Raw genomic sequence first — 27,260 nt, 5'->3', positions numbered from 1 at the left:
GGAAATTTCATTAAAAAAGGCATTTTCCATTATGGCTCTATCATTTGCTACATCACAGCTCTGCCTCATTCTTAAGGAAGCTTCTTGTCACCTTGGCACCTAGTTATAAATGTTCCTTATTAGAATCACATTTTGCACACGGATTCATGAAATGAAACAATTTAACTAAGAAGTATACTGTAGGTATAATTGTGACAAATGTAATGCCTCTTTGTTCCATACTGGGGAATAATTACAAAATCAACACAAATTTGATTATAATAAAAAGGAAAAACTAGGAATCTTCAAGTGACTAGAGCAGAATACATTGTAGCTCAGTGCTGGAAACACCACACTGACTGCATTGGTCAGTTGCAGTGGATCTATTATTTGCCTCTACCTGCATGGCCATCATATCCGTATTACTGATGACTATTTCTTAAAACTTTCAGTGTGTATATAGGTTTTGAGAGCACCAATAGCCATGACAATATTGTAACAATATCGATATCAAGGTAATGGTATTCAGTAAAGAAGGTCATGAAATTTGACTGTCTCCTTTGCTTCCTTGTGGCTGAGTCAGGTCCACCAGTGTTAATTTCATCAGCTATCAGCCAGTGTTAATTTCATCAGCTATTTTCAATTTAGTTTTAGTCTTAGTCTAGTGTCAAATGCCCTTTTTACTTTCAGTCATATTTAGTCAACTTGAATTCTTTTTTGTTTAGTCACATTTTAGTCGACGAAAAGTCTTGGCATTTTAGTCTAGTTTTAGTCGAAGAAAATCCAAAGTATTTTAGTCTAGTTTTAGTCAATAGTTTTAGTCAATATTCTTTTAGTCTTTGACCTGCATCATGTTGGCTTTTTTTTTTTTTAATTTAACAATATTTTAAATTATTATTTTAAAAATAAGTATAAGTATAAGTTAGTATGCATGTGATAACATAGATTGAAAAATAAGCCGAAGTGATATCTCTTCTCTGAATAAACAAGCTAAGCCAGTGTGCTGCTGTTAGCCAGTGACTTCAGACTTCAGACAGCGCCACACACACACACTCCGGCATGAGCACACAGCAGCGCAGGAGGAGAAAAACTAACGCGCATCCAATTCATGCACTTTCTGGATTGTAATTTAAAAGTCTATGACGAAAAATATGACTGATATCGATGTACAGTCCGGGCCAGCGTTGCGTTCAAGTGCAACTCCAAAAAGGAGGACAAATAAGCGTCCGGCTTAGGACAAGGCATTTAAATTCCGGACTGTCCGGCCTAAATCCGGACGTATGGCCACCCTATTTATTTGGTACTGATTGGATTTACTCACGGCATGATGTGGTGTCAACAGAAAGCAACAAAATAGCCCGACGGTAGCGTTAGCTTTAGCTAACGTTAGGTGTCTCTAGCAACACGTGTTGTTAGCTAATGCTAACAACACACTTTTTAGCGGGCATTTTTAGGGACGCTAACGCTAGCTTTAGGGAACGTTAGCTAACGCTAACAATAGGCTTTTTAGCCGGCATTTTAGGGACACTAACGTTAGCTTTAGCAGACGTTAGCTAACGCTAACAACATGCTTTTTTAACAACACGCATTTTGATGCCCCGGTCATGGTCGCGCAACCGCCCGGTAACTTTACAGGAACCTTCCTGTAGCTCCTGCCCCCGAAATACTACCAGGAACCTTTTGGTGGGAACGGGCCTACTGATGGCAGACGGTAACATGCAAGGTGCCAAGCTGTCCATCAGGAAAGGTTGGGGTTCAGTGTCTTGCTCAAGGACACTTGGACACACTGGAGGAGCCGGGGATTGAACCAAGGACCCTCTGATTACCCCTTGGATGGAAAGCTAGCTGTTGTCTATCATAAGGTACAGAATATGGATGAAAAAACACTAGTTGGTTGCAGCTCGTTTACCAAAATCATGTTTCAATATACAGTGGTCCCTCGTTTATCGCAGGAGTTACGTTCTAAAAATAACCCGCAATAGGCGAAATCCGCGATGTTTATTTAATTATTATAGATGTTTTAAGGCTGTAAAACCCCTCACTACACACTTTATACATTTTTCTCAGACAGGCATTAACATTTTCTCACTTTTCTCTCTTGTTTAAACACTCTCAAAGTTCAAACCTTCGTAGAAAAATAAGTCCAGTATTATAGAATGAGCGCATTCTCTACTGTACAGGAGACACGGCACGGAGGAGACTGATTGACAATGGTCTACAGTCCCTTAGCCAATCAGGATGCAGAACACAATGCGCTGTAAAATAAAAAAAAAAAAAAAAAAAAAAAAGCATGCAGAATTGCACTAAAAAAATCCGCGAAACTGCGAGGCCGAAATGAAACAGAAAACATTCGAAATGAAACAGCAAGGTAAAAAAAGGGGTTAAAAGTGACATCAATTAATGTTGTGCTCTGTTGCTTTCCAGTGTAGCAACATGCACAAAAACAGGATCCCGCTCTGCTAGATCAAAATGGAACAGAGCCTTTACTAATGTCATTAGTAATAACTGTGGTTACCTGCTATTTCCTGTCAACAGTATTGTAAAAAATGTCTAGGCCTATTGGGATTTTTTGACGAGGGGGCATTTATTGTTTTCATAAAAAATCTGGAAAGCATTTTGATATTTTGTTGCATATTTGGGGATACTATTTGCTTTTTCTGTGAGTGTTCTGTCATGGTATTATTAAGTCTTGTATTTTTGATCTGCTTCCAACTGAACCGACCTCCTGGATGTTAGAGACAATGGCAGCCTGGGTCTCGATGTCCAGCAGCTTGATCTTCTCAATCATTTCCTCCTTACGCTCACACTGAACACACATACACACACACACACACACACACACACACACACACACAAATATAGAATATAATGAAAACAGGAAAAAAAATTAAATAAAATGGATTTTAAAAAAGCATCAACACTACAAGTTAATGGTGGATTTGGTGGAACTGAATGGTAATGTATGTAATAGTCTGCAGTAATATGTGTATTAGCAGATGAGGACCATAAGAAAAAAAAGTAGTTGGAGGGAAGTATGTTAAGACATGTAGTTTGTTCAACTGTCACTGTACAATGCACCATTTTGTGACCTTTTCATCCCTCCCTCCCTCTGTTCATCAGTTAATTTCTCCCCCCTCTGCCCCCTCTCTCCCTCTACTGTGGAACCAGTCAGGCCCGAGACACAGGGAGACACAGGCAGGGGGAAAAAGAAAGGAGAGGGAGGGAGAAACAAAATAACTGCAGAGGAACAAAAAGCGGTAAAAGTAAGGGAAAATAAAAAACAGGAGATGGTAGATGGGTTCAGAGCCTTAGAGGGGTGGAGAGGAGAGAAAATTAACAGAGAGAGAGAGAGAAAGAGAGAGAAACCACCTGTCCCCCTCCCAGAGGAGCAGCTCCTCCCCTTCACTCCAGGTAACTCCGTTAACTCTTTACTGACCACATAATGAAGGCATTCACATTAGGCCCTTGTCATTTTCAGCACAGCTTTGAGCACAGGTCTTAAAAGGGATGGTAGACTAAAAATATGTAATTTTTGATTAAAATATCTTTTTCATGTCATCGCTGAGTGTAAAAAACACCATGAAACTGTGAGAATCTGAAATCCTTTCTATGCAGAAACGGAATACCAGTTAATTTCTATACAGTTTTTTTGGTTTTACTGGGCATTAAAAGCTACTTTCACATGTGAGGGTGGAGCAATCCAAGCAGATTGACTCTTCAGCTGCAGCTGTTATCCTCTGCTTTGCGAGCGTAAACACACTAGTGCAAACAACTCCTGGATTAACAGACATACAGTGGTGGAAAAAAGTTTTCGGACACCCTTAAAATTTTACACAATCTCAAATATTATCATTAAATATTTGTGGAAAAATCTTTTTTGTGTTTCAAAAGATGTGGCTGCATTAGACAGATACAAACAAATACAAATTATATATTTTTTGTTTATTTACAAAAAAAACTAACAAAACTAAATTCTTGACAAATTCTTCTGACCACAGAATCTTCTTCCAATTCCTGGCTGTCCAGTTCTTGTGTGCCTGGGCCCGACAACGCCAGGGCTAGCCTCTGTCTCTCATTGATCAGGGGCTTCTTGATAGCCTTGTAGCACCTTAAGCCATGATCTAAAAGTCGACCACGTACAGTGCGGGTGGAACATTGGACACCAGTCTGGTCTGACCACTGCTGCTGAAGCTCCTGTGAGCTCATGCGGCGGTTTTGCTGCACATGCAGATCAGGATGCGGTCATTTCTTGCTGAAGAAACCCTTGAACGCCCAGATGTTGGTTTGTCTTCCAAGCTGCTGGTTTGTCTGTATTTCTGCAGTGTATCCAACTACTGAAGGACTGCATCTGCACTTCCTGGCTATCTGGCGGCAGCTGTGCCCTTCCTGGCTGAGAATCTTTATATTCAGGCCTGTTTCCTGCGTTAGGTTCCTTGTTTAAGCCATTTTTGTGTCTGAAGAACTTTCAAATGTGCTGGCTTTATGTAGACACCAAGCTTGGCAACAAAAATTGTCTTAATAAAAAGAACGACCTTCATCACTGCTACCAAAATGATCCAATACTCAAAATTTCTTATGTATTTTTATAGAACCAATCAATTTTAAGTTTTTAATGGCTTTTTTAGGATTTGTTTAGTATTTGGGCTGTGACTGTGCTAAAAGAAATTGCACTTGAAGACCTTAGAGTGATTCTTAATGCAATATTTCACAAATGCATGGGGTGTCCGAAAACTTTTTTCCACCACTTTATGTATACATAATGCACTTTTTTAAAACAAATTTCTAATGCACATATTTTTATATTTCTTACTTCTTTTTCTATTTCTTATAATTTCACTTATGCTTATAATATATTCTTCTCTTGAGAATTTGAGCAACTGCAACTGACCCAATTTGCTCTCAGGGATCAATTAAGTATTTCTAATTCTGATTCTGATTTAGTTATTTTAACAAGCTAATGTTCTATCAGAGGAGGCTAGCAAAGCCCTTCAGTCTGATAGATGGAACGGTGCACTCTTTAGCTAGCTCACATCAACTCTGCTACTACAATCCTTCAAAGTGTAAGTTTTTAATAAGTGAGCTCTACAGCAAGCAGATATTTCTCAGTTGCTTTCTCAAGTATTTCTCAGAAAGCAATAACAATAACAATAACAATAATGTTACTCTACAAGGGGAAACTAAAGGCCAAATTTCAGTGGATGATGAAGATAGAACTCATGAATAATACTAAATAAGAAAACCCACATTTTCAGCTGGGTTTACTATTCCCCAAACCTTCTCAGTGGCTCTCTGACAGTACATTTGTATCAATATTCAAACAGGATGCTGCTGAAAAAAGCCAGTTTTCCCGCATCAGAATTGAATTTAAAAATATACCATATTTTTTCATATACAATGCATACTATTTATATCCTGCTAGCTGTTTAGGGCCAACGACTGTGGTGTCTTTTTGTTTTGGGTATGACTGCACCACCCATATCCAGTCCCACCCTGGATCTTATCAGCAGGATTATAGAAAGGTTGTGCTCAGACATGCAAAACTAAACAGAGTGAAATACACTTCCTGGGAAAAACCTAGTTTGAATGTGTGTGTGTGTGTGTGTGTGTGTTTGTGTGTGGGAGGGTTACCTGGACAGCACAGCCTAATATCAGCAGCAACAGTCTTTTCAGCTCCTCCATGCTCTTAGCTGGGCGGGATAAGGGTGGGAGGTTAATACACACAGACATATATCAAGAGTTTATCTCATACACAACTGATTGATAGACAAAGGGGAAGGATTTAGCAGCAAAACATTGCCTCAACCTTGGGTCTCCATGTAAGCTCTGAGAAATATTACAAAAAAATTAAGCTGGCGGTTATGGAGATTGGTGTCCAAACAGCTGATGTGTGTGTTGTACTTGCCCTTACAGCACTGATCACACATAAGTATCACTACACTTAAACTGCCCCAAAACTCACCATCACAACCTTCTTCTTAAGGTTAGAAACTATCTCCACCTTCTCTCATGACTAGTGTTGCAAAATTCCAGGAATTTTCAAAGTTGGATAATTTCCATGGGAATTTTCGGAAATTAACGGGAATTTTCGGGAATTTATATTCACTGCATTCACCCGGTCATATACATATATACATGATAAACATTTTGGTTTGTTATAAGCAGATATGCATGCAAACATGTTACATTATAATGAATTTCCAGGGAATTTTCGGGAATTTTCCCTAGCTGAGTCAAACTGTTGTGAATATTGGTATAACCAGTGTGTGAAATAAGGGGGAGCAAAGGGGAGCACAGCTCCCCTGGTGGTGACATGAGCTCCCCTGGCTGGAAACATTGTGAAATTTTGAGGGAGCAGTGCCTGCTCGGTGCCGGCCAGCACCGCACAGTGTGCATGGCCACCCGGTCAGGTCTGCCAGATCTGGTTGATTATTATTATCAGCTGATTATTGATTGTGCAATGCCGCGATTAACAGTTAATTGCACTGCATGCATTAAACAAGCAGGACGGCATGATTTACGTCGTATCCACGTTTGCGCACTGCGCGCATGTGCTCGTGCATGAGCGCCCGTACCATACTGGAGCACACCCCCTCCAACCGTGCCAGAGTAATTTTAAGTTGATTTAATTAAACAGTCAAACGTTACTTTGGTGGTCCGTGGATTAATTTTTATCATGTGGATTGAAGTTTGCGTAGCCCATATAAATGCTCGGGAAATCTGTTGTTCAAATGAAATTAACCTGATCCATCGGGGCATTTTATGTAAATATTCTACATTAAGATATTAATGGTATCACCCGTGTGCAACAAATTTTCTCTTTATAATAATCCTATGTCTGTTCTGTTGTAGGATATTAATGTAACGACCAGCAGTTATACAGCGTTAGTAAGAGGTGTAGGCTGTTAATTCAGGCATAGGACTGTGTGCAGTACTATTGTTAAGGTGTGCATATGAAGTGGTTCAAACTACCCAGTAAAATGCACAGAAATGCAGGAAATTGAATTGTGATGCTGATGTGATGATCATCTGTCTCAGTGGAAGAGCTGTAGCCTAGTGGAGTATAGGCTACTGATTGATGACGGTCAAATGTGCTCAAAATTATTTGCATATGTACAGTTGAATTTGCATTGAATCATGCAACATATTCGTTTCCACCAAAATGCAAAGTTGACTATTAATATTATAAGTTTTATATTTAAGTTTTATTTCACACACTTGGGTATGGGGATGATGATTTTACAGTATGCTGGCATTGTGGTCTTTGGGTTAGAGGTGAGTCCTGAGTTCAGGAGATTAAGGTTTCCATTCCCAAAATGGTGATATTGATGTTGACATTCATTTTATTGATTATTGTTTATTTTTGCCCCATGAACCTTAAGTTAACAACAACAAAAATGAAATTTCTTAATTTCTTAATTTCTTAAAAGCTTAAACTTCCATGGAAACTTTTTAAAAACCTCATTCAAATTGATGACAAGAAAAAAAAACGAAAATTCCCAAAATTCCCAAGCCAAATTTTCCTGGGAATTTTCGGAAAAATTGGAAAAAAAGTGACAGCAAAAATGTTCTGAAAATTTCCAATATTCCAGAGTGAAAATTCCCGGGAAATTTACCGGAAACTTTCCACCCCTTTGCAACACTACTCATGACAAATGGACGCAGTGCAACTTGTGTTTTCTCAACCCGTTTAACCATCTTTTTTTGTCTCCATGATGCCAGTTTACAGTCTTCATCCTTACACAAAACTAAGCATTAGCAACAAGTGTGTGTGTGTTACCTGAAAGTGGGTCCTTGGCAATGCAGAGGATGTTGGGAAGGGACATGACTATCAACTGCTGCAGGGTCTCCTGTGTGGAGGCAGACAGAGAAAGAGCATGTAGGTTACATTCATTTCTCCATGTCAGACTAAATGGGTTTAGATGTGAGGCAGGCGGACACCGCAGTGAGTCAGTGTAACAGGTGTTGTCACTGGTTCAATCCCTCAATCTGGGTGGTTGGAGTGCATTGTGCTGAACACAACTAGGCCAAAATATTAGGCAAAATATTCTGTTTGTAACATGCAATGAATTTGAAATGATCAGCAGTCAATGAGTGGAAATACTGTACATGTAACAGCACATAGGAGAAAACTCTTCATGCCAATTCATTTTGAGAGAGCAATGGAAAATGGGAAATCTCACTCTCACTCGGCTGACAAGAGGTGTAACTTCATCACACAGTCAGTGAGCCAGTGATGGACACTGGCAGTTTTAGGGCTGGCCCAGCTGTTTTGGTCCAGCCAAAAAAGAGTGCATCCTCATTGAGCCAAAAAAGAGTGCATTTTTTTTTTTTTTACCTTGTTTGAAGAAAAACAAGATTTTACTAATTAACAAGATTTCACTAATTATGAGACTAAAGTACTTGTTACAAGGGAGATTTTTTGCAGTGTAAGTATAGGGACAGGAATAAACATTGAGGTGACATCTGCAGTCATCATTGCTGCTACGTGCAGCATTTTGTCAGAGGACCTAAATATCTTGCGGTCAGTTCAGAGCAGTCTCCAAAGCTGTTTGAACATCAATTTTTAAACTGCAGTAGTATTATATTGTGAAAATGTAGTGCTTGTTTGGGTTGATGTTGACTGTAGCAACTTCCTGCATGGTGCTATCTATCATCCTGAATACCTTGGTGAGTTGAATTTTTTTTTTTTTACAGACACTAGTCAATTGGCTTACTTCTACAAGATTCAGGGTTTCCGCTAAATGTAATTGATCATGGCGCACCACCACGGCAAAATAAAAGCCGCCACGTCTTCGGAATGATGACTTCTTTTTTTCAGTTGTTAAAACAATTTAAAGTATATTGTATGAATGGATCTATCTATCTATCTATCTATATATATATGTATATATATATATATATATGTATATATACAGTTTGGATATAAAGTTTATAAAGTTTATATAAAGTTTGGACACACCTTCTCATTCAATGCGTTTTCTTTATTTTCATGACTATTTACATTGCAGATTCTCACTGAAGGCATCAAAACTATGAATGAACACATGTGGAGTTATGTACTTAACAAAAAAAGGTGAAATAACTGAAAACATGTTTTATATTCTAGTTTCTTCAAAATAGCCACCCTTTGCTCTGATTACTGCTTTGCACACTCTTGGCATTCTCTCGATGAGCTTCAAGAGGTAGTCACCTGAAATGGTTTTCACTTCACAGGTGTGCCTTATCAGGGTTAATTAGTGGAATTTCTTGCTTTATCAATGGGGTTGGGACCATCAGTTGTGTTGTGCAGAAGTCAGGTTACTACACAGCCGACAGCCCTATTGGACAACTGTTAAAATTCATATTATGGCAAGAACCAATCAGCTAACTAAAGAAAAACGAGTGGCCATCATTACTTTAAGAAATGAATGTCAGTCAGTCCGGAAAATTGCAAAAACTTTAAATGTGTCCCCAAGTGGAGTCGCAAAAACCATCAAGCGCTACAACGAAACTGGCACACATGAGGACCGACCCAGGAAAGGAAGACCAAGAGTCACCTCTGCTTCTGAGGACAAGTTCATCCGAGTCACCAGCCTCAGAAATCGCAAGTTAACAGCAGCTCAGATCAGAGATCTGAGCTGCCACACAGAGTTTTAGCAGCAGACCCATCTCTAGAACAACTGTTAAGAGGAGACTGCGCCAATCAGGCCTTCATGGTCAAATAGCTGCTAGGAAACCACTGCTAAGGAGAGGCAACAAGCAGAAGAGATTTGTTTGGGCCAAGAAACACAAGGAATGGACATTAGACCAGTGGAAATCTGTGCTTTGGTCTGATGAGTCCAAATTTGAGATCTTTGGTTCCAACTGCCGTGTCTTTGTGAGACGCAGAAAAGGTGAACGGATGGTTCCCACTGTGAAGCATGGAGGAGGAGGTGTGATGGTGTGGGGGTGTATTGCTGGTGAAAACTGTTGGGGATTTATTCAAAATTGATCATCATTTATTTTTCAACAGGACAATGACCCCAAACACACCTCCAGGCTGTGTAAGGGCTATTTGACCAAGAAGGAGAGTGATGGAGTGCTGCGCCAGATGACCTGGCCTCCACAGTCACCGGACCTGAACCCAATGGAGATGGTTTGTGGTGAGCTGGACCGCAGAGTGAAGGCAAAGGGTCCAACAAGTGCTAAACACCTCTGGGAACTCCTTCAAGACTGTTGGAAAACCATTTCAGGTGACTACCTCTTGAAGCTCATCGAGAGAATGCCAAGAGTGTGCAAAGCAGTAATCAGAGCAAAGGGTGGCTATTTTGAAGAAACTAGAATATAAAACATGTTTTCAGTTATTTCACCTTTTTTTGCTAAGTACATAACTCCCCATGTGTTCATTCATAGTTTTGATTCCTTCAGTTAGAATCTACAATGTAAATAGTCATGAAAATAAAGAAAACACATTGAATGAGAAGGTGTGTCCAAACTTTTGGCCTGTACTGTATATATATATACATTGGTTGTAATAATGGACCTGCTACAAAGTGGAGGTGGCGTTGTACACAGTGGTGGTCTGTGAGGTCATTAAATACATAATGGGAGAGTGGAGAATTCTTTTCCCGAATATAACCAATTTTTAATTTTTTCCCCCATGTCTCACTCATAGACTACGTTTACATGCACACCAAATTCCGATTCGGGTCAATATTCCGGTTAAGGTAACCGCTGCGGCAACCGGAATATTCCATTTACATGTTACTTGGCATATTCCCATGTTTCAGCGTATTCCACTCTCTTATGTAATGCGACACTCAGCATTCGGCATTTTCCGACTAAGGTGTTTACATGGCACAATATTCGCCATTGCCATGGAATTATTCCATGGCAACGGCGGCGCATATGGATGCAGCAGCCGGTGGCTCCCTCCACTTATAACATGGCAAGGCAAAAATGGAGCGATTCTTTCGCTATTATTGCTGGGAATCGTGCTGCTTGCGACGGTGACACGCTCGTCGGTATCGGAGGGAGAGGTGCGGTGACTGGATTGAGTGCAGCGGACCTTGAGATGATCTCTGCTCTCGGCATCTCGGCACCTCGGCATCTCAAGTTCCGACATTTAAAAACATTCGGACCAGACGTCACCGCAAGCGGTGCGGTCGACCCAGGAAGAGAGGGAAACGAGCCATGGCTTCATGGCATGCCGGATGAGGCTTTAACACTGGACGGGCGGAGCCTGTTCCGGGCCGACAGAACACAAGACTCCGGTGAGACGAGAGGGGGCGGACTCTGTGTGTACATCAATGATGCTTGGTGCTCAGGTACAGTCAGAGTGAATGGAAAATGTTCACCTGACATTGAGTTTTTACTGCTCAGATGTCGGCCATATTACCTGCCTAGAGAATTCACCAATGTGTTTGTTACTGCTGTTTACATTCCACCGGATGCAAATTCAAAAAATGCACTCCAGGAATTGTATGAGGTCATCAGCAGTCAGATGGCAAAACAGCCATCAACAGTCTACACCAATGTTCCTGGCAGCTACAGAGCCCTCTTTCGTCCTCATTTTGGCCAGTCAGACCACATCTCCCTGCTTCTCCTGCCTACCTACATCCAGATGACAAAAAGGGTCTAACCAACTGTAAAAACAGTTAAAGTGTGGACAGATGAAGCTACAGCAGCTCTACAGGACTGTTTTGAATGCACAGACTGGCAGATGTTCAAAGATGCTGCTACCCAGGAGAACCACATCGACCTTGTAGACTACACAAATGTGCTGATGATGTGAGAAATGCCATGTTTAATGAATCAATTAAGAGGGAACCACATTTTAATTTAGTTATACAACCTGTTGTATAATGACGAATAAACTTCCTTGTATTCCTTGTATTCCTTGTACTCCGGTTGGAACAGGCATATATGTTTGGTACGTGTTTACATGACTCATGCGAAACCAGAATATTGTGGATATTCCGAATAATACAGGAATATGGTGTGCATGTAAACGTGCTCATAGACCGGTCTTGACTTCACTGCCACCAAAATTCCCTGCGTACTGCTCCATTTTGATCCACAAGCTTCCAAAAACCCTGCACAAATCCAGAGGAAATGAACATGGAATACAGAATGCGCTCAGCACCAAAGATGAAGCCTAAATAAACAATGTACAGACTCTCTTCATGTTGTTATAAAAGCTGCTCAGCCATAATCAGAGCACGCCTGAAAAGAATCAAAGTCCAGACACAAGTTGACCTAGACTAATGTGTGTGTGTGTGTGTGTGTGTGTGTGTGTGTAGGCTAGCAGCCAACAGGAAACACCCTGCTGTCAACAAAGAAAGGGTGTATGTCTCTTTGTCTGTGTGTGTGTGTAAGGAAAGAAATGGCCCACTATGAGGGAATGCTTTCCAATCCAGCACATCCGCTCCTGTCTCCAAAACACACCTGACTGTCCGGAGCAGGCCATGAAGACTATATGAAGGGAGGCAAACAGGAGAAAGCACAAGAATCCCTTCCTGCTTTTGCAATATCAACACTCAAGCACAAAACATATTTGGACGTTAACTTGAGAATTTTTTTTTCAGAGACAAAGAATGAAGAAACATGGGAAGTCAGAAATGGTGTCTGGAGAAAAACACACACGGAAGGAGACAAGTTGATGACCTGTGGCTAAGGAGAAGGGAAATGTACAAGTGAAGCTGAATGTGTGTGTGTTGTTTTGGAAGGAGGGAAGTGACTGTCTGCAGGGTAGGACTGGGCTGGGATAACACACTCATTAACCCTCACAAACCTAAACAGATCACTGATACACTAAAATCTTTTCATTTCTTTTAAATAATATTTTAAAATGGTTAGACTGATCACAGTCATCTAAAATAATAATACTAATAAAAAAAATTTAGAAATAAAAATTATGAATACCAATTAGTAATGAGTAATGATAAATAAAAATTGAAAAATACATAACATTTTAAAAAGTTTGTTACAGTGTAAAAGTAAGAAAAAAATCTTTGTTAAAAAATGTTAAAAAGATATGGAAAAAAATCTTTAGAAACAAAAAATAAAACTATTTAGGCTAAAACATTTGAAATTCATTTTTATAAAATATATGAAAATATTTTTGATATTTATATTTACAAATCACTGTGTGAGTGCATGCTTTCTTACTGAAAAAGCATCTTTACAGATGAAAGGTAAGGTGCAGGCTGTGCAAAGATGCCCCTCAGACAGTACAGCACATCACAGCAGGGTGCAAGATGCTGGCAGGTACAGGTACATACATGCAGCACCATAACCAAGTGGCAGGCATAGTGTACAGGAACATCTGCACCTCCAAAGGTGGCTGAGAATGACAGAGCCAAGATCTTGTGGGACTTCCAGATCCAGACTGGTAAACTGGTGCTGACTAATCAACCAGACATCATGGTGGTCGACAAACAGCAGAAGAACACAGTAGTGACAGATGTAGCAATCCTTAGCGACAGCAACATCAGGAAGAAGGAACACGAGAAGCTTGAAAAATACCAAGGGCTGAGAGAAGAGCTAGAGAAGATGAGGGGAATGAAGGCAACAAAGGTGCAGGTGGTAATCAGAGCTCTTTGGGCTGTGACCCCCAAACTGGGAGAGTGGCTCCAGCAGATTCCAGGAACAACATCTGAGGTCTCTGTCCAGCAGATCACAGTCCTCAGAACAGCTAAGATACTGCATTTCATCTTAGTTTCAGGGAGATTTACATGGATCTTCCCTTGCCTTCACACACACACACACACACACACACACACACACACACACACACACACACACACACACACACACTTGACACCTGCAAACAAACTCGTACATTGCCACAAGAAAATAAGGTATAAAAGATCACTCTGAAGTAGATCTGTTTGCAATTGGTTGCATTTGGCAAAATCTTTAACTCTATAACACTAAAACTTTCTGGTGCAACAAAATCAGAATGAATTCAGAATGAGGGTGACTGCAGACTCAATTTTATTACATTCTCAGCTTTGACCCTGTTTATAGAAGTGTCTGAAAGTTTTGAGGCTGTTAATGAGCAGAATAAGAAACAGCAGAGTGATTGTTAAAGAACACAGTACCCAGCTGTGCTTACTAAAGCAGCAGCAATGCAACACAATATATGAACCCTGTTTTGTGTTAATGTGAATTGACATGTACTGTATGTGGGTCAGAGTTTGTTACAGACATCTGAAGTGTCAGTACTGTGACACAGTATAGGAAATAAAACCAACACTACTGTTGTTTTACATCTATTGGTACTACTACACAACTCATAGCACTGATTTCTAATTCTGTCTCCATTAATTGTCCTCCAATGGAAAGAATAAGAATAACGTGAGCTAATAAATTTGGTCTATATATCTGTGTGCTGGATACTGGCGGGATGCTTCAAATGTTAGCTAACATTCTTGAAAACAATTAAACCACTGTTAAAAAAACAAAGTTTGAGTTTAATGATGTGAATCAGACACTTTACACCCCAAAATGACTTCAAAAAGTTTGCCATTTTGAAAACAAGAAAAGATCAATGATAGAACTATTTTCTTGTTCAGTCTAAGCTCTCTGTGCTGGTACTCAGTTACAATGGTGGTTGGCAGGTACCTAAAAGCAATGTGACATGTGATAGAGGGAAGCAGGGGAGAAGAAGACGCTGGCCAAGACGATTGGCTAACATAATCTGCTTTTGTCTCTGTGGTGGCTACTGCTCCTCTGGGGCAGAGTGATACAGGAAGTGCAGAGGTTACCAGATCCTTCTAGATGTTGGTAACAGAAAAAATAAGTTTTAAATAACAATTTGAGCAAAATGCGCATCTGTGTGCACTCAATAGTTGCATGTGCATTTTAGTTTTGTAGAGATACTGGAAAGTAAATCTTCTTTAAGTGGATTAAGGCCTTTTTAAAAAAAAAAAAAAAAAAAAAAAAAAAAAAACGTTAGCTGGGGGGGAGTCCACTTCAATGGCAGGCTAACAGTTAGCATTTGGAGCATCCAGCCATTATCCAGCACTCAGTAACACTGAGAGGAAGACAGCACCACTACTGTCCTACAGAACAGCTGGGGGGGAAAGAAATAATAGCATTTTTTTCAAAATGGGTGAACTATTCATTTACATTTTTCATTTAAAATCTTTTAACAATTGCTGCCATTTGATCACAGTCACATTTCACAAGACAAAGGCTCTGTAATAGTGTCATCTTCTAACCAAGCATATGTAGGCACTATCAACTTACACCACACATACACCTGAGCAGGAACAACAGCTTAGAGGCAGTGTACGTGAGTGAGTGAGTGAGTGTGGGGGTGTGTGTGTGTGTGTGTGTGTGTGTGTGTGTGTGTGTGTTTTGCATCAGAGAGCTGAGGTAATACCTGCAGATAGTGTTACACTGCTCTATACACCAGGAGGTAAACTGATAGCCATTCACACACACTTTAGCTACAATGGTGTTAATAAAACATGTCAGCTGCCTACCAGATGTCTTTAAGGGAGAGAGAATTCAGCTGAAACACACTGTCGGTCTGGAAGCTTTTTGGTCAGTATCACTGCATACTGACTAAACCAACAGACAGGAAATGAAGTGAAAGTTTGCATGTTTTTCTTTGAATGCTTGACTTGCAAAATAAGCAGCAAAGCTGGTGTAGTGATGTGTGTACTTTTGTGTGGTTGACTTCTTTCTTTAATTTTTTTTCAAATGACATGAAACTATACTATACAGCGTCATATTCTTATAAGATGAATCTTTGTTGATCCCCATGGGGAAACAGGGCTAGAAACCTACGTCCCTTATGCGTGTTACTTACAGTTTGAATAATTTTTTGCAATTAGTTAAACTGATTTCTAAAAATGAATTATATTCTACACATAAATAAAACCATAAAAATACATAAACCAATAATATAGCCCATATTTGCTTATCATGATTTGCAATGAGTAACAATAAAAGGGATATGGTAAATTGAATGATAAGGATGTGAATTTACAGCAGTGTAAAAGGAAAATTAACCATAAATTCTGTCTTTATTGTATCATGCTCACTGCACCAGTTGACAGCAGTACAGATTTTGTGTTTTTTGGGAAATCACACTTTTACAAACTCTTTGGTTAGATGTGAATGGTCACTGTTCATAGTCATAATTATTCAATGTAGAAATTTCAAACAGGCACACTACTGAATTTATGTGCACTTTCCCCCAAGTACATGCAGCAGGATTTTCTTGGGTACGAAATAAACACTGTGCTCGGTTTCAACAAAAGGTGAATTGTTTTCACACAGTTTTGTTGCTCTGACATCACTCAAACTGAAGAAACCAAATAAACTGGAGTTCTGAAATGATACCCAAATTTCCCTCTTGTATTTCTGGTTTGGATAACAGTTAATTTCTTTATTTATGAATAGGAGTTCAGAGTTGAAAAGAACCCAAATCACTTTTAAATGAACTTGCATGTGAAAACAGTTCAGTTTTCTCTGGTGGGTCTAAGTAGCCGTTTGCATTTGGACAAAGGATTAAGGGCTTAACACCACTGCTGAGGTCGATGGCTACTCGCTGGCTCTCTATTATAGATGAGACATATCGATTTACACTCCTTCCTTCCTGGCTAATACCACCTGTGTTCACAGCTAACCTTGTACGCATCAGCAAAGAGGTGGTGTGCTAGATAATTAGCCTCCCACATGCCCTTGAGCAAGGTCCTGAACCACAAACAGCTCTGATGGACTGTCACCACCTCTGTCACAAAGTTTGTGTGGGATTGATTCACTTAAGTATCACGATGCTTTAAAAAAAAAAAAAAAAAAAAACATTTTTAATTTATTTTTATGTTTCAGATTGATTGCTATGGAACTAGATGACCTAAGGAATCTGTTAGTCCCAAACATTTCATGCTAGGTTATTGCAAGGGGACTAAATATTGCTGCAAAGTTTGGCCAAATTGTGGCAAGAAGACAATTGTATGGCCATTTTTAAATGGGTTCCTTGACGTCTGACCTCAAGATATCTGGATGAAAATGGGTGCTATGGGCACCCACAGGTCTCACATTTGCAGACATGCCCACTTTATACTAATCCCATGCAGTTTGGGGCATGTAATAAAAATGTGTTATTTTGGCCAATTGTTAAACTGGGCTTGACTGGATTCAATGAGCCACATTTGATTCATGTGTGATGATGTCAGCCCCCATAGCAGCCATCTCATTGCTGTGAGATCATTTTTTAAAACTTGGCACCACTGTATGAAATAGTGGTGGGCGATATGACAATATATATCGTAGGTACGATAGAAAAATGTCTATCATGTCATTTCTCTTCTATCGTTTCTATCGCCATTTTATCAATTCAAGCAAATTTTCAGTGTAGGCTACTGTGAATGTATTATTGTTGTCACTGGTTGCCAATATGCACTCAGATTATGAAACAAACAAGAATAAAAAATTATTTTCGCAAAGAAGATACCATTCTGTGGACTCTCCGTTTCTGGTTTTGCGACACTATGCTGCTTTACGTTATTCACGTGGTACCACACATGCGGGAATACAACACACAGCAACACACGCGGGCAAGCAGAGACATGAAAACATGGAGGAGGAAGAAGGCTTAGAAAATGCATCATTCTCGCAATCGCAACCAACACCGACAGAGCCCCAGGAAGCCCAAATCGAACTGGGCCGGTACCGCGCCCAACTGGTCACGTCTGCCGGATCTGACAGGTGAGCGGCCGGCTCGCCTGATGCCGACCGGTGCCGCGCCCACCCGGTCAGGTCTGCCGGATCTGACAGGTGAGCGGCGCACACATACTGCCATATATACCTTTCATTATAAATCAACTTTTGTTCATACGTGGCTGCAGCAGCACAACAGACAATGACACAGACAACATGGTTGATTAGTGAATGCACAATGCGGCCATTCGCTGGTAATCGCAGCCTCAGGCGACCCTACCTACTGGTTTACATATGCAAGTACAATACATGTGTGTTTGACCCCCAATATTAGACGAGGGCATTTTTTCAGGGCATTTTCAATGGAAAAATATCGTCTTATATTCGGATGAATACAGTATGTTGTATAGTACGTTTTCAAGTTATTCTATGAAAAACTATATCGTGGTATATCGTTATCATGATATAAATGGTCAATATCGTGATAGAAGATTTTTTTCGCCCACCCCTTGTATGAAATTACCTATTGTGACCTTTAGAATAATCACAGCCTCATGAAACTTTATAGACACAAACTAGATGAGAATTCAAAAAACAAAAATCGCAAGAAATCGCATTGAACTGCAACACTTCTAGAATACTTAAGAATGTCCATACATATTGAATATTCACAAAAGTATTGTGATCAGCACATATTTAGTAATATGTTGGCATTTCATAATCATGCATTTTTGGACTTCCTTAGTACCTCTCTGACATACAAAGTTTTTATATTTGCAGTGTCTGCTAGCTGAGGCTAACACTAGGTTTAGCTGCTTTAATTTTAACCTTACTAACTTTACAATAACTTAAGAATCAACTCCCAATGTTATTGCTGGTTGTCAGCTACACAATTCCACTTCATTCAAAAAAATTATTTTTATCAACATGAAGTAGCTAACTGCAAACATTTGCTAGTATTGTGGAGTTGTAGCTCTCACCAGTGATTTGGACCAGCTGACCAGCTGTCCAGTAGTGTGTGCATGTGTGTGTGGATAACAGCTCCAGCTCCACTGATATTCTTCTGCAGTCACCAGTAGGATCTAACATAACACTATGACTGACAGTGGATCAATACACACACACACACACACACACACACACACACAGCCTAAATCCAGTGACATACTGGACTCACATTTCTAATCCGTGATCAATAAAATGATTAAGAGCTTACAGGACAATCAAATCCGGCTGCCCAACTCTGAAGGTAAACAAGTGATGGGGCTTTTTTCATTATTCTGTAGAATGTTTTTTTGCCCAGCCAACATATTCATTTCATTCCAACTATCTGTCTATCTGAAGTTAGCTTGACAGGTAGTTGGAAATATAGCCGGTATTAGCCATGCTGGCCTCAACGGTCAGGCTGAAAAAGCTGTCAATATTCAAATGTGCAGTGAGACCGTGAGCAGGCTGTTTGGGAAAGTACTGCATTTTCAAAGACAGAGAGACATAAGCAGAGATGGCTATGTGAAGCTCCATTCCTTCTTCCATAGTAATTCCTCCTCTCCTTTCTTTTCCTCTCCTCTTTATGTCTCTGTATTGACCCACAGCAGTGACGCCACATTAGTTGACTTTCTCTCTTTTGCCAGTCAAAGTGGTGAGGGGCGACCACACAAGCATGGCTGGATAAGTTAGCTAAGCCTTAAGTTATCACACTTGTCGCAGGCTCTAGTAACCTCAAAGTAATACGAATCATACACACAGGGACCCCGGCAGCTTTTCAGTCAGTGACTGAGCATTAGGGCAATTACATGCAATCGACATGTTTGATCAGGGTCAACATGCACATACACACACACAAAGATTCACAGGAGCACTGATTCACACAGAATATTACAATACATTAAAGAGAAGTAAAACACACTCAAACACACAAGGGCAGGGTGCAAAAGTAGGCCAGAGGATCTGGAGTTCAAAACATCCCATATGGTCACAAGTCTTTGTTCTGCCGTTCCCACAGTAACCGAGGAATGGTACGCCGGGGGGGTGGGGGGGGGGGCTGCTTCACTGACTGTAATAAAACCTCTAACATAAGACTTAAAGTTTTTGTTTTCTGCAAACTTTTTAAGGCCTCCAGGGTTATAGATAGATAGACAGATAGAAAGATAGATAGATAGATAGATAGATAGATAGATAGATCGTTATTGTCATTGCACAATCATATACAGTATAATAATGCAACGAAATTAGGGCTCAGTACTTTCGGTGCAGGGCAGAAAGCATCGTGCAGCCTGCTAGCTGAATAGCCGAGTCTCTGATATCAGAAAAATGCAACAGTCACGGAAACACTTGTTGGATGTGATGTGCAGGCACAGTTCGTCGATTTTGTTAGTTATGGACCTGGCGTTGGAAAATGCTGGGAGGCGGCGGCTTAAAGGGTTGTCTTTTCAGCCGTGCTAACACACCGGCCCTGCAGCCTCGCTTTTGTTTTGTTTTGGTGTCCTCCGGAATGTCCTGGTAGCGATGAAAGTCCGGTGAAATTGGTATTTCGCAGCGTAAAAGCTCAAAAGGTCCTGACGACTGTTGTTTCCTTGTTTGTTTACGTTTCCTCTTGAAGTTGTCGCTGGGAAGAACTATCCACGGAGACCCCGGTGTTCTAATGGCGTCCGGTGAAATTGGTATTTCGCAGCGTAATCCCAAGCTCAAAAGGTGCTGACGACTGTACGCGTACATTGCCCAACATAAGGTGGTGTTTTCAGCTAAAAAGGGCTGCATTCATCCTTAGCTGTGTTTCTATCTGACTGAAATTTGTGTTTAAGCAAAAAACAGCAGCTCCCTGCATATAGAGTCTGAAATGGAAGTCCATTCGTTTCCTGTGGAAAACTAATCAGATTTCCCTGCTTCCACGTTTTGTCACTGATATAATGCTCTTTTCAAATTTCCATCTGAGAAAATCAAACTTTCTCTTTAAACTACTGACCTTAAACTAGGAATTAGCCCTACCGGCGCTAGATGCTTTTGTTTATACTTTGGCTTATCAAAGATGCCCTAGGCAAAACAGAAACATAAAATAATCACCAAATAATCCCATCAGAACAGTGGCAGCGCCAGAGATTTTTTCTTGATGGTGCTGTAGTGGGGCTGAATCATTCAGTGATGGGGCTGATGGATGTACCGTATGGTAGCCTTTAGTTGCGCAAAAGCCAGACGCGTGGGATTCAAAAGTAAGTTTCAGACATGTTTTTACCAGTGTCGCTATTGATTCACAAAACAACAGCGTTTTTTGTGTTTAATATGCAAGTAAATTGCGTCAGCAACATGGGAGACAACCCGGGCTACACAAGAGCATAAACAATAACTTAACAGAACTTCCGAGCCAGAGTGCACATCAGTCACACACCAATCCAGCAATCAGCACTCACTGATTCTTGGGAATTTGGATAAAACAGGTTTTAATTTTGAAAAAAAAAAGTGCGTTAAATTACAAAATCTGAAGGTATATCATGATAGGCCAAGGTCTTGGCTGTTCAGCAATGTACCGGTGCAACCTCCTCATTTTGCATTTTTTTCATAAAATAGGTTTTTCCAGTTATTAGGCTACTTTGTTTTTGTCAACACCGTCACCGTAATGTTTTTTTAATTTGAAAAACATATTTTTGTATTAAAGAGACTATTACTTTAATAATTCAACAGCACCAAAGAAACATATTGTAAGCAAATTCATTTAAAACCAATATAACTGCCTCTGACAGTGGTGACACTAATCTGACGGTGGTGACAGTCGCCTCATTAAAACATACATTTCCAAAATGTATACCACTCAAGTCAATGGCTTCTTGCTTAACAACTTTATTTAACTATTTGGTACAAAAAATAACAATCCTGAGCTCTGTTATAAGCATTTTTCAGACTTCAGTCATCACCGTCACACAGAAAACCTGACGGTGGTGACGTCTGACGGTGGTGACAAAAACCTGCCCTTTCACATGATAAGCATGAGTTGTTCACATTAGCCAGCTTGTTTTCACCCTGTTGCTACCTGCATCAGACCTCTTCTTAAAAAGTATACATTTATTCCATAATCTAATTTAATATTTTTTATACAGAAGTGACGGTGATGACATGTTATGGTTGTGACAGTAGCAGTGTCCAAAAATATGAAGAGATTTAAGAGAAAATAGCAAACTTCCAGGAGCCTGAGCGGTCTTGAAGCATGCAGTAGAGCTGAAGGTTTGAAAAGGGCTCCTCAGGAATGTAATTGACCTTGTGGTTTTATTATTATTTTTTAAATAAATATCTGATGGTGGTGACGAATATGTAGGACACATTTTGAGCAACCACAAAATAATAGTAAATATTGTTCAAAAACCATTGTTTGTAGTTTTTAATACATATTATGATGTACTCTTTCATGTGGTAAAGATATTATTCAATGAAATTATTACTTTTTGTTGTTTTAATCAAGTTGAAATGATTATCTCCTATTCGAGGACAACTGGTTTTGTAGGCCATGGGCCAACATATAATCATTAAATTAATACAAATTAAAAATAAACCTATAAAAGAACCTTACAAATGTGCAAAGGACCCTCTGAGTATGCCTTTGATTCTTTTTATTCATTAAAATGTTGTAAATAACCCTAACCCTAACCCTAACCCTAACCTAACCCTAAATCTTTTTTTAAGTCCATGATGTCTGTGATGTCATGTTGCTCTGTTTTGTACAATGGTGAAGGAACAGAAGGGAGGTGGCAGACACATCACCCCACCCCCACCCCCACCTCCAAACACACACACACACACACAGCCCTCCACCACCCGTCATGGTTTGTGAGTTTGTCCCACGGGAGGCTATGAGGATCCACTGGACCAGCCTCTATGTCTGCCGGGACACCATCTGATTAGGAGAGAGCCAACGCCTCATCTCTGGTTTTTGTTTGTGTGTATGTGTGTGTGCTAGAGGAGTTGATTCTGCTGATCCTAAACTAAGTCTCATTTGTTTCTTTCATTCACAGCTCAGTGACTTGAAGTCATACGATGATGTTGTGTGTGTGAGTTGGGTATTCTTGACCTGGGTATTCCACTGCAGTTAGAGATTAACCATCATTGCACAGCTTAACCCCCTGCTGCCCAGAATGACCCACTTCACAGAATGTAAACACACACACACACACACACACTTCATCATAGTCCGTTTATTTGTTTTATCTTACATATATATTTTTATTCATAGTTTATTCAATATTTTATATTTTCTATTCATTTTCTCTTGCATTTCTCTTTGTTCTTCTTGCTGTCACATGCTGTAGTTGATATATTTTCATACTATGAGGAGCTGTGGCTGAGGGGGAGCACCTTCAGCCAGAGGCTCACTCTCCCCAGCTGCAGAACGGAGCGGTTCAGGCGCTCCTTTGTACCTACAGCCATCAGACTGTACAACAGTGCCTGAACACACCCCCGCCTCACACACTGAGCACGTTTACATGCACACCTTATTCCTGTATTAACCGGAATATTCGCAATATTCCGGTTGCGCACGTGTCATGTAAACACGCACCGAACCCGATTAAGGTCATATTCCGGTTGGAGAGAATTCCGAATAAGCCCCCTGGAATATTCCTGTTCCAACCGGAATATTGGGGCATGTAAACACCTTAGCCGGAAAACTCCCCGAACCGGAATATTCAGTCACGACTGCGCATGCTCGACTCACAAGGAATTCTGTGGCGTCTTTGTTGCTATGGTTACCTGCAAGCGGGGAAAACGGCAGGGCGAACAGCAGCAAGAGCCAGAAGACTGCAGTCCACCTTCAGCTAATGAAAGACTTAAATATCATGGAGTATATCGATGGGAGAAAACATAGAAATAGCGACAGAAGAAGAAGAAAAAGAAGACGAAGACGAGGAAGAAGACTTCTTCATCTATTTTTCCGGCAGACCAGACGCCTATACGCGCACTGCTGCCCCCCGCGGCTGAGTGTCGCATTACGTTAGAGAGTGGAATACGCCGAAACACGGGGGCATGCCAAGTAACATGTAAACGGAATATTCCAGTTGCCGCGGCGCAGTTACCTTAGCCGGAATATTGAGCCGAACCGGAATATGGTGTGCATGTAAACGTAGTCACTGACACGCACACACACACACACACACACACACACACACACACACAAACACACAGGCTCCCAGCACTTAGAGACACATTCGAGCTTTTATCTATTTATTATATTTATTATAATGATTGCACATGCGGTCACTGTTACCACGACCTTATTGTGTGTCCTGTTTGCATTTGGTGTATCTTGTATGTATCTGTTCTTTTGCCGCTGTGACACTTTGAATTTCCCCTCTGGGGGATTAATAAAGTCTTACTCTATTCTATACTTTTTATGCATAAATTTCCACTGTAAATGTGTTATAAGTCAGTTTTGTTATATTTTATAATCCATATTTTTCTTGATTAGACTCCATTTTCCTTTGTTGTGTCCTGTTACTGTTTGCTGCTGAAACGACCCAACATTTTCCAACATGGGCCTTTATAGTTTTGTTATTACTGTAAAACTCAACTGAGCCTCTTTCTTTCTTTCTTTCCTTCTTTCTTTCCTTCTTTCTTTCCTTCTTTCCTTCTTTCTTTCTTTCTTTCATGAAATCAGCTCCAGCAGCACTGTGGGATTTTTTTTTAGGCCAAACTGTTCCAAAACTAAATCAGTCCAACAACTCAGAATGGCTGTCACATATCAAATCATTTTCTGGCAAAATTCGTAAAGAAATTCTGTTTCTATATCTTGAGGGAAACACATTTTTGCTGCAAATGGCACACTGTATTGGCTCCATGATTGCAGCATGGCAGTCAGTTGAAAGACTTTCTTTACACTGGGAGTGTTCTCAGTTTACAGTTCTGGTTTTCATTTCTTCCTTTATAATCTAGGCATAGTGATTCACTAAAAACTGTAACTGATGCATGCTGCACAAATAACCCTGACAAGACCAGGCTTGACTTGAAGCGCTGCTCATGAAGCATCACAGGAATATTGTGAGTGAAATACAATAGTTGATACAATACATAGTATGAAAAAAATGTAGGAGGTTGAGTGCTTAATAGTAACTAGCATGATGGTAAACTGAATGTGCTATTTTTGTTTTGCCATTGATTTAAAAAAAAAAATGTTTATCTGTTCCTAAATGTCTTGTAATCTGTTTGTCATGTACCACCATGCATGGCAAAAGTGAGTTTTACTTGGATTTAGAAGTCGCAGAAGGTTTGTTCACCCTTGTAATCTGTACATTAATGGAGTTATGATCGTGAACAAATGCTACCAAATTCAACTCAAGATTCAAGATTAATTACCAAAGTGAAAACAAAGTGAGAACACAACAAACACACAACATTTAGGCAGTCAGATTCTGGGTATTAGTTTTGAATATATTTGAAATAAAACCAAAAGAAAACACTGCAGTATTTGAAATCAGTTTCTTATCATTTAAGCTCAAGTGACACAGATGATACCAGCAGAAAAAAATTGATCACTGTGGCAGGCAATAATAACAAGATCCAGCAAACCACAGAACGCAATTAAGAAAAGAGCAAAAGGAAGCAATTAAACAATGTCAACACAGCTGACAAGTAGAACACTATGACCTAAGTAGAATTTAGTGATGCATCAATCCACTTTTTCAGTCCCAATCTGATTCCTTTACCTGGGCTTTGGGTATCAGCTGATACCTAGTAAAGATCCGATACTTGAGCCTTTTTCATGATTATCATTATTATTGTTGGTATTATGTGCCAGGTTTCACCTCTGGCTGTTGTAAACCGCACAAAACCTATTAAAAGAGTAAAACCATACAAAATACATTAAATTTAAATGTATTACAAAGCAATTTATTTGAACTGTGGGTTAAATAAGCTTCACATACATACAAATGTAGGAGTGCAAATATCTATGGCAACTCCTTTTATGTTATGAAAATTCTGAAAATATTGAGTGTGCAGCAATGCATTATCAACTACTAGTGCCACAAGATTACAACTGTAATCATGGGGCACTGCTGTGTTCCAGGTTCCACATCATATAAACCTAGGTAATCTGACAAACTGTTATCATTTCACCTCTTCCCGATTGATGAACAACTAAAAAGACAATGGCTAGCGAAAATCCGGAGGGACATCGGGCTATATTTCAAGGTAAAACGACATATTTGATAACCTGTTAACTAACATTAGACAACACCTAACCTTAGCAGACAGCCACTTCCGAGCTAACGTTATCTTTTAATGAGGTAATGAAAGGACTTAATTAGGTCTGAAATATCAGCAAACATCATGGACTCATTTATTAAAGTCTTGAAGTTAAACACTCTGGACGTAATCAAGCTTGTAATGTAGCGTTAATTGCCGTGTTTTCACCAAGCCTCAGCAATGTTTTGGTTAACTCAATAATGTTATGTGAGGTTATGCTCACTGGAACACGTATGACTCCAATAATTTAGCTTTTTACTTATCAAACACACCTGTGATAACATAGATTTAAAAATAAGCCAGAGTGATACCTCATACCAGTGTACTGCTGTTAGCCAGTGAAAACAGAGAAGAGTGGCGACTCTTCACTTTGTTACACAATCTATTGCCCCTTTTCCACTAGTACCTACTCAGCTCGACTCGGCTCGACTCTACTCGGTTTAAGAGCTTTTCCATTAGGTGGTAGTGCCTGCTAGCAGGTCCCATTTTAGCACCTACTCAGCCGGGGTTCCAAGCGAGCTGAGTCGAGCTGAGTCGAGCTGAAAATGTGACGTTAACGCCGTGCAGGCCACTGATTGGACAGGGAGTGACGAGAGCGACTCCTGCACGAAAACAAAACCCGACATTTAAAAAAAAAAAAAAAAAAAAACGGCAACAGCGGCCGTGCGCATTGATCGTCAGTGAAGTTTTCAAAGTCGGAAAATGGCAAGCAAACCGCGACCGCGGTCAAATAAAGACGTGGAGACTTTTCTGAGCTTGGTGGCGGCCCAAAGAATCCAGAGGGAGCTGGACGGTGCGCCGCCTTGCTATGACGACTCCATCCACGACGAGGTGCTACTCAATTGTAATGGAAAACCACCTAAACTGTGTCGAGGCGAGTAGAGTCGAGCCGCGTCGAGCCGAGTAGATACTAATGGAAAAGGGGCATTAGTCAGTGCGCTGCGGTAGCTGGAAATTTTATGTGCCTTTGCCAGACATACATTCATATTCCACTCAAAAACGATATTTCATTCAACTTATGTAAAAATCCTGCCATATTCCGCGTAGCGGCGCAACTTAGTGGGCGTTATCCTGGTAATTTCTGCTCCGACGACGTGCTAACATCCGTGCTAACCTGCACTGGCTCTGCCTCATCATCGAGCCGCGGCTCGGTCGGCTCGCCGGGGATGCACTCCCCTCGGCCTGGGGGTGAACGAGCGGGCTCATCCTCCAGTGCTCCAGTGCTCCTCCGACTTCGGAAAAAGAAAGTGTTCACATATCGACCATAAGATGTCGCCAGTGCGCTTTCAACCGTATCACCAGATGCGGTCAAAAGCTCTATATACCGTCTTTGGTATCGCTGTTTCTGGTGCATAAAAAAAACTATTTAAAATAAATAAACAAGCGACGCTTAGCCTGGCGGGGGGGCAAGAAAAGCCTGGCGG

General features: G+C 40.4%; 1 protein-coding gene across 3 annotated transcripts in view; it reads right to left on the bottom strand.

Annotated features, from left to right (window-relative positions):
- ccdc88c (coiled-coil domain containing 88C) overlaps positions 1-27,260 on the bottom strand; it is a 104,097-nt gene that overhangs the window by 56,055 nt on the left and 20,782 nt on the right. For all 3 annotated transcript variants that reach the window (XM_030082060.1, XM_030082059.1, XM_030082061.1), the window contains exons 4-6: positions 7,757-7,826; positions 5,608-5,666; positions 2,702-2,785 (exon numbers count right to left, since the gene is read on the bottom strand). In XM_030082060.1, the coding sequence (XP_029937920.1) occupies positions 2,702-2,785; positions 5,608-5,666; positions 7,757-7,826 (213 nt within the window). The remainder of the gene's footprint in view (positions 1-2,701; positions 2,786-5,607; positions 5,667-7,756; positions 7,827-27,260) is intronic.

The sequence above is a fragment of the Myripristis murdjan genome, chromosome 22, assembly GCF_902150065.1.
Source record: "Myripristis murdjan chromosome 22, fMyrMur1.1, whole genome shotgun sequence".
Lineage (NCBI taxonomy): Eukaryota > Metazoa > Chordata > Actinopteri > Holocentriformes > Holocentridae > Myripristis > Myripristis murdjan.
Note: the sequence above shows the minus strand (reverse complement) of the source record. Positions and strands in the feature narration are given on the sequence as shown.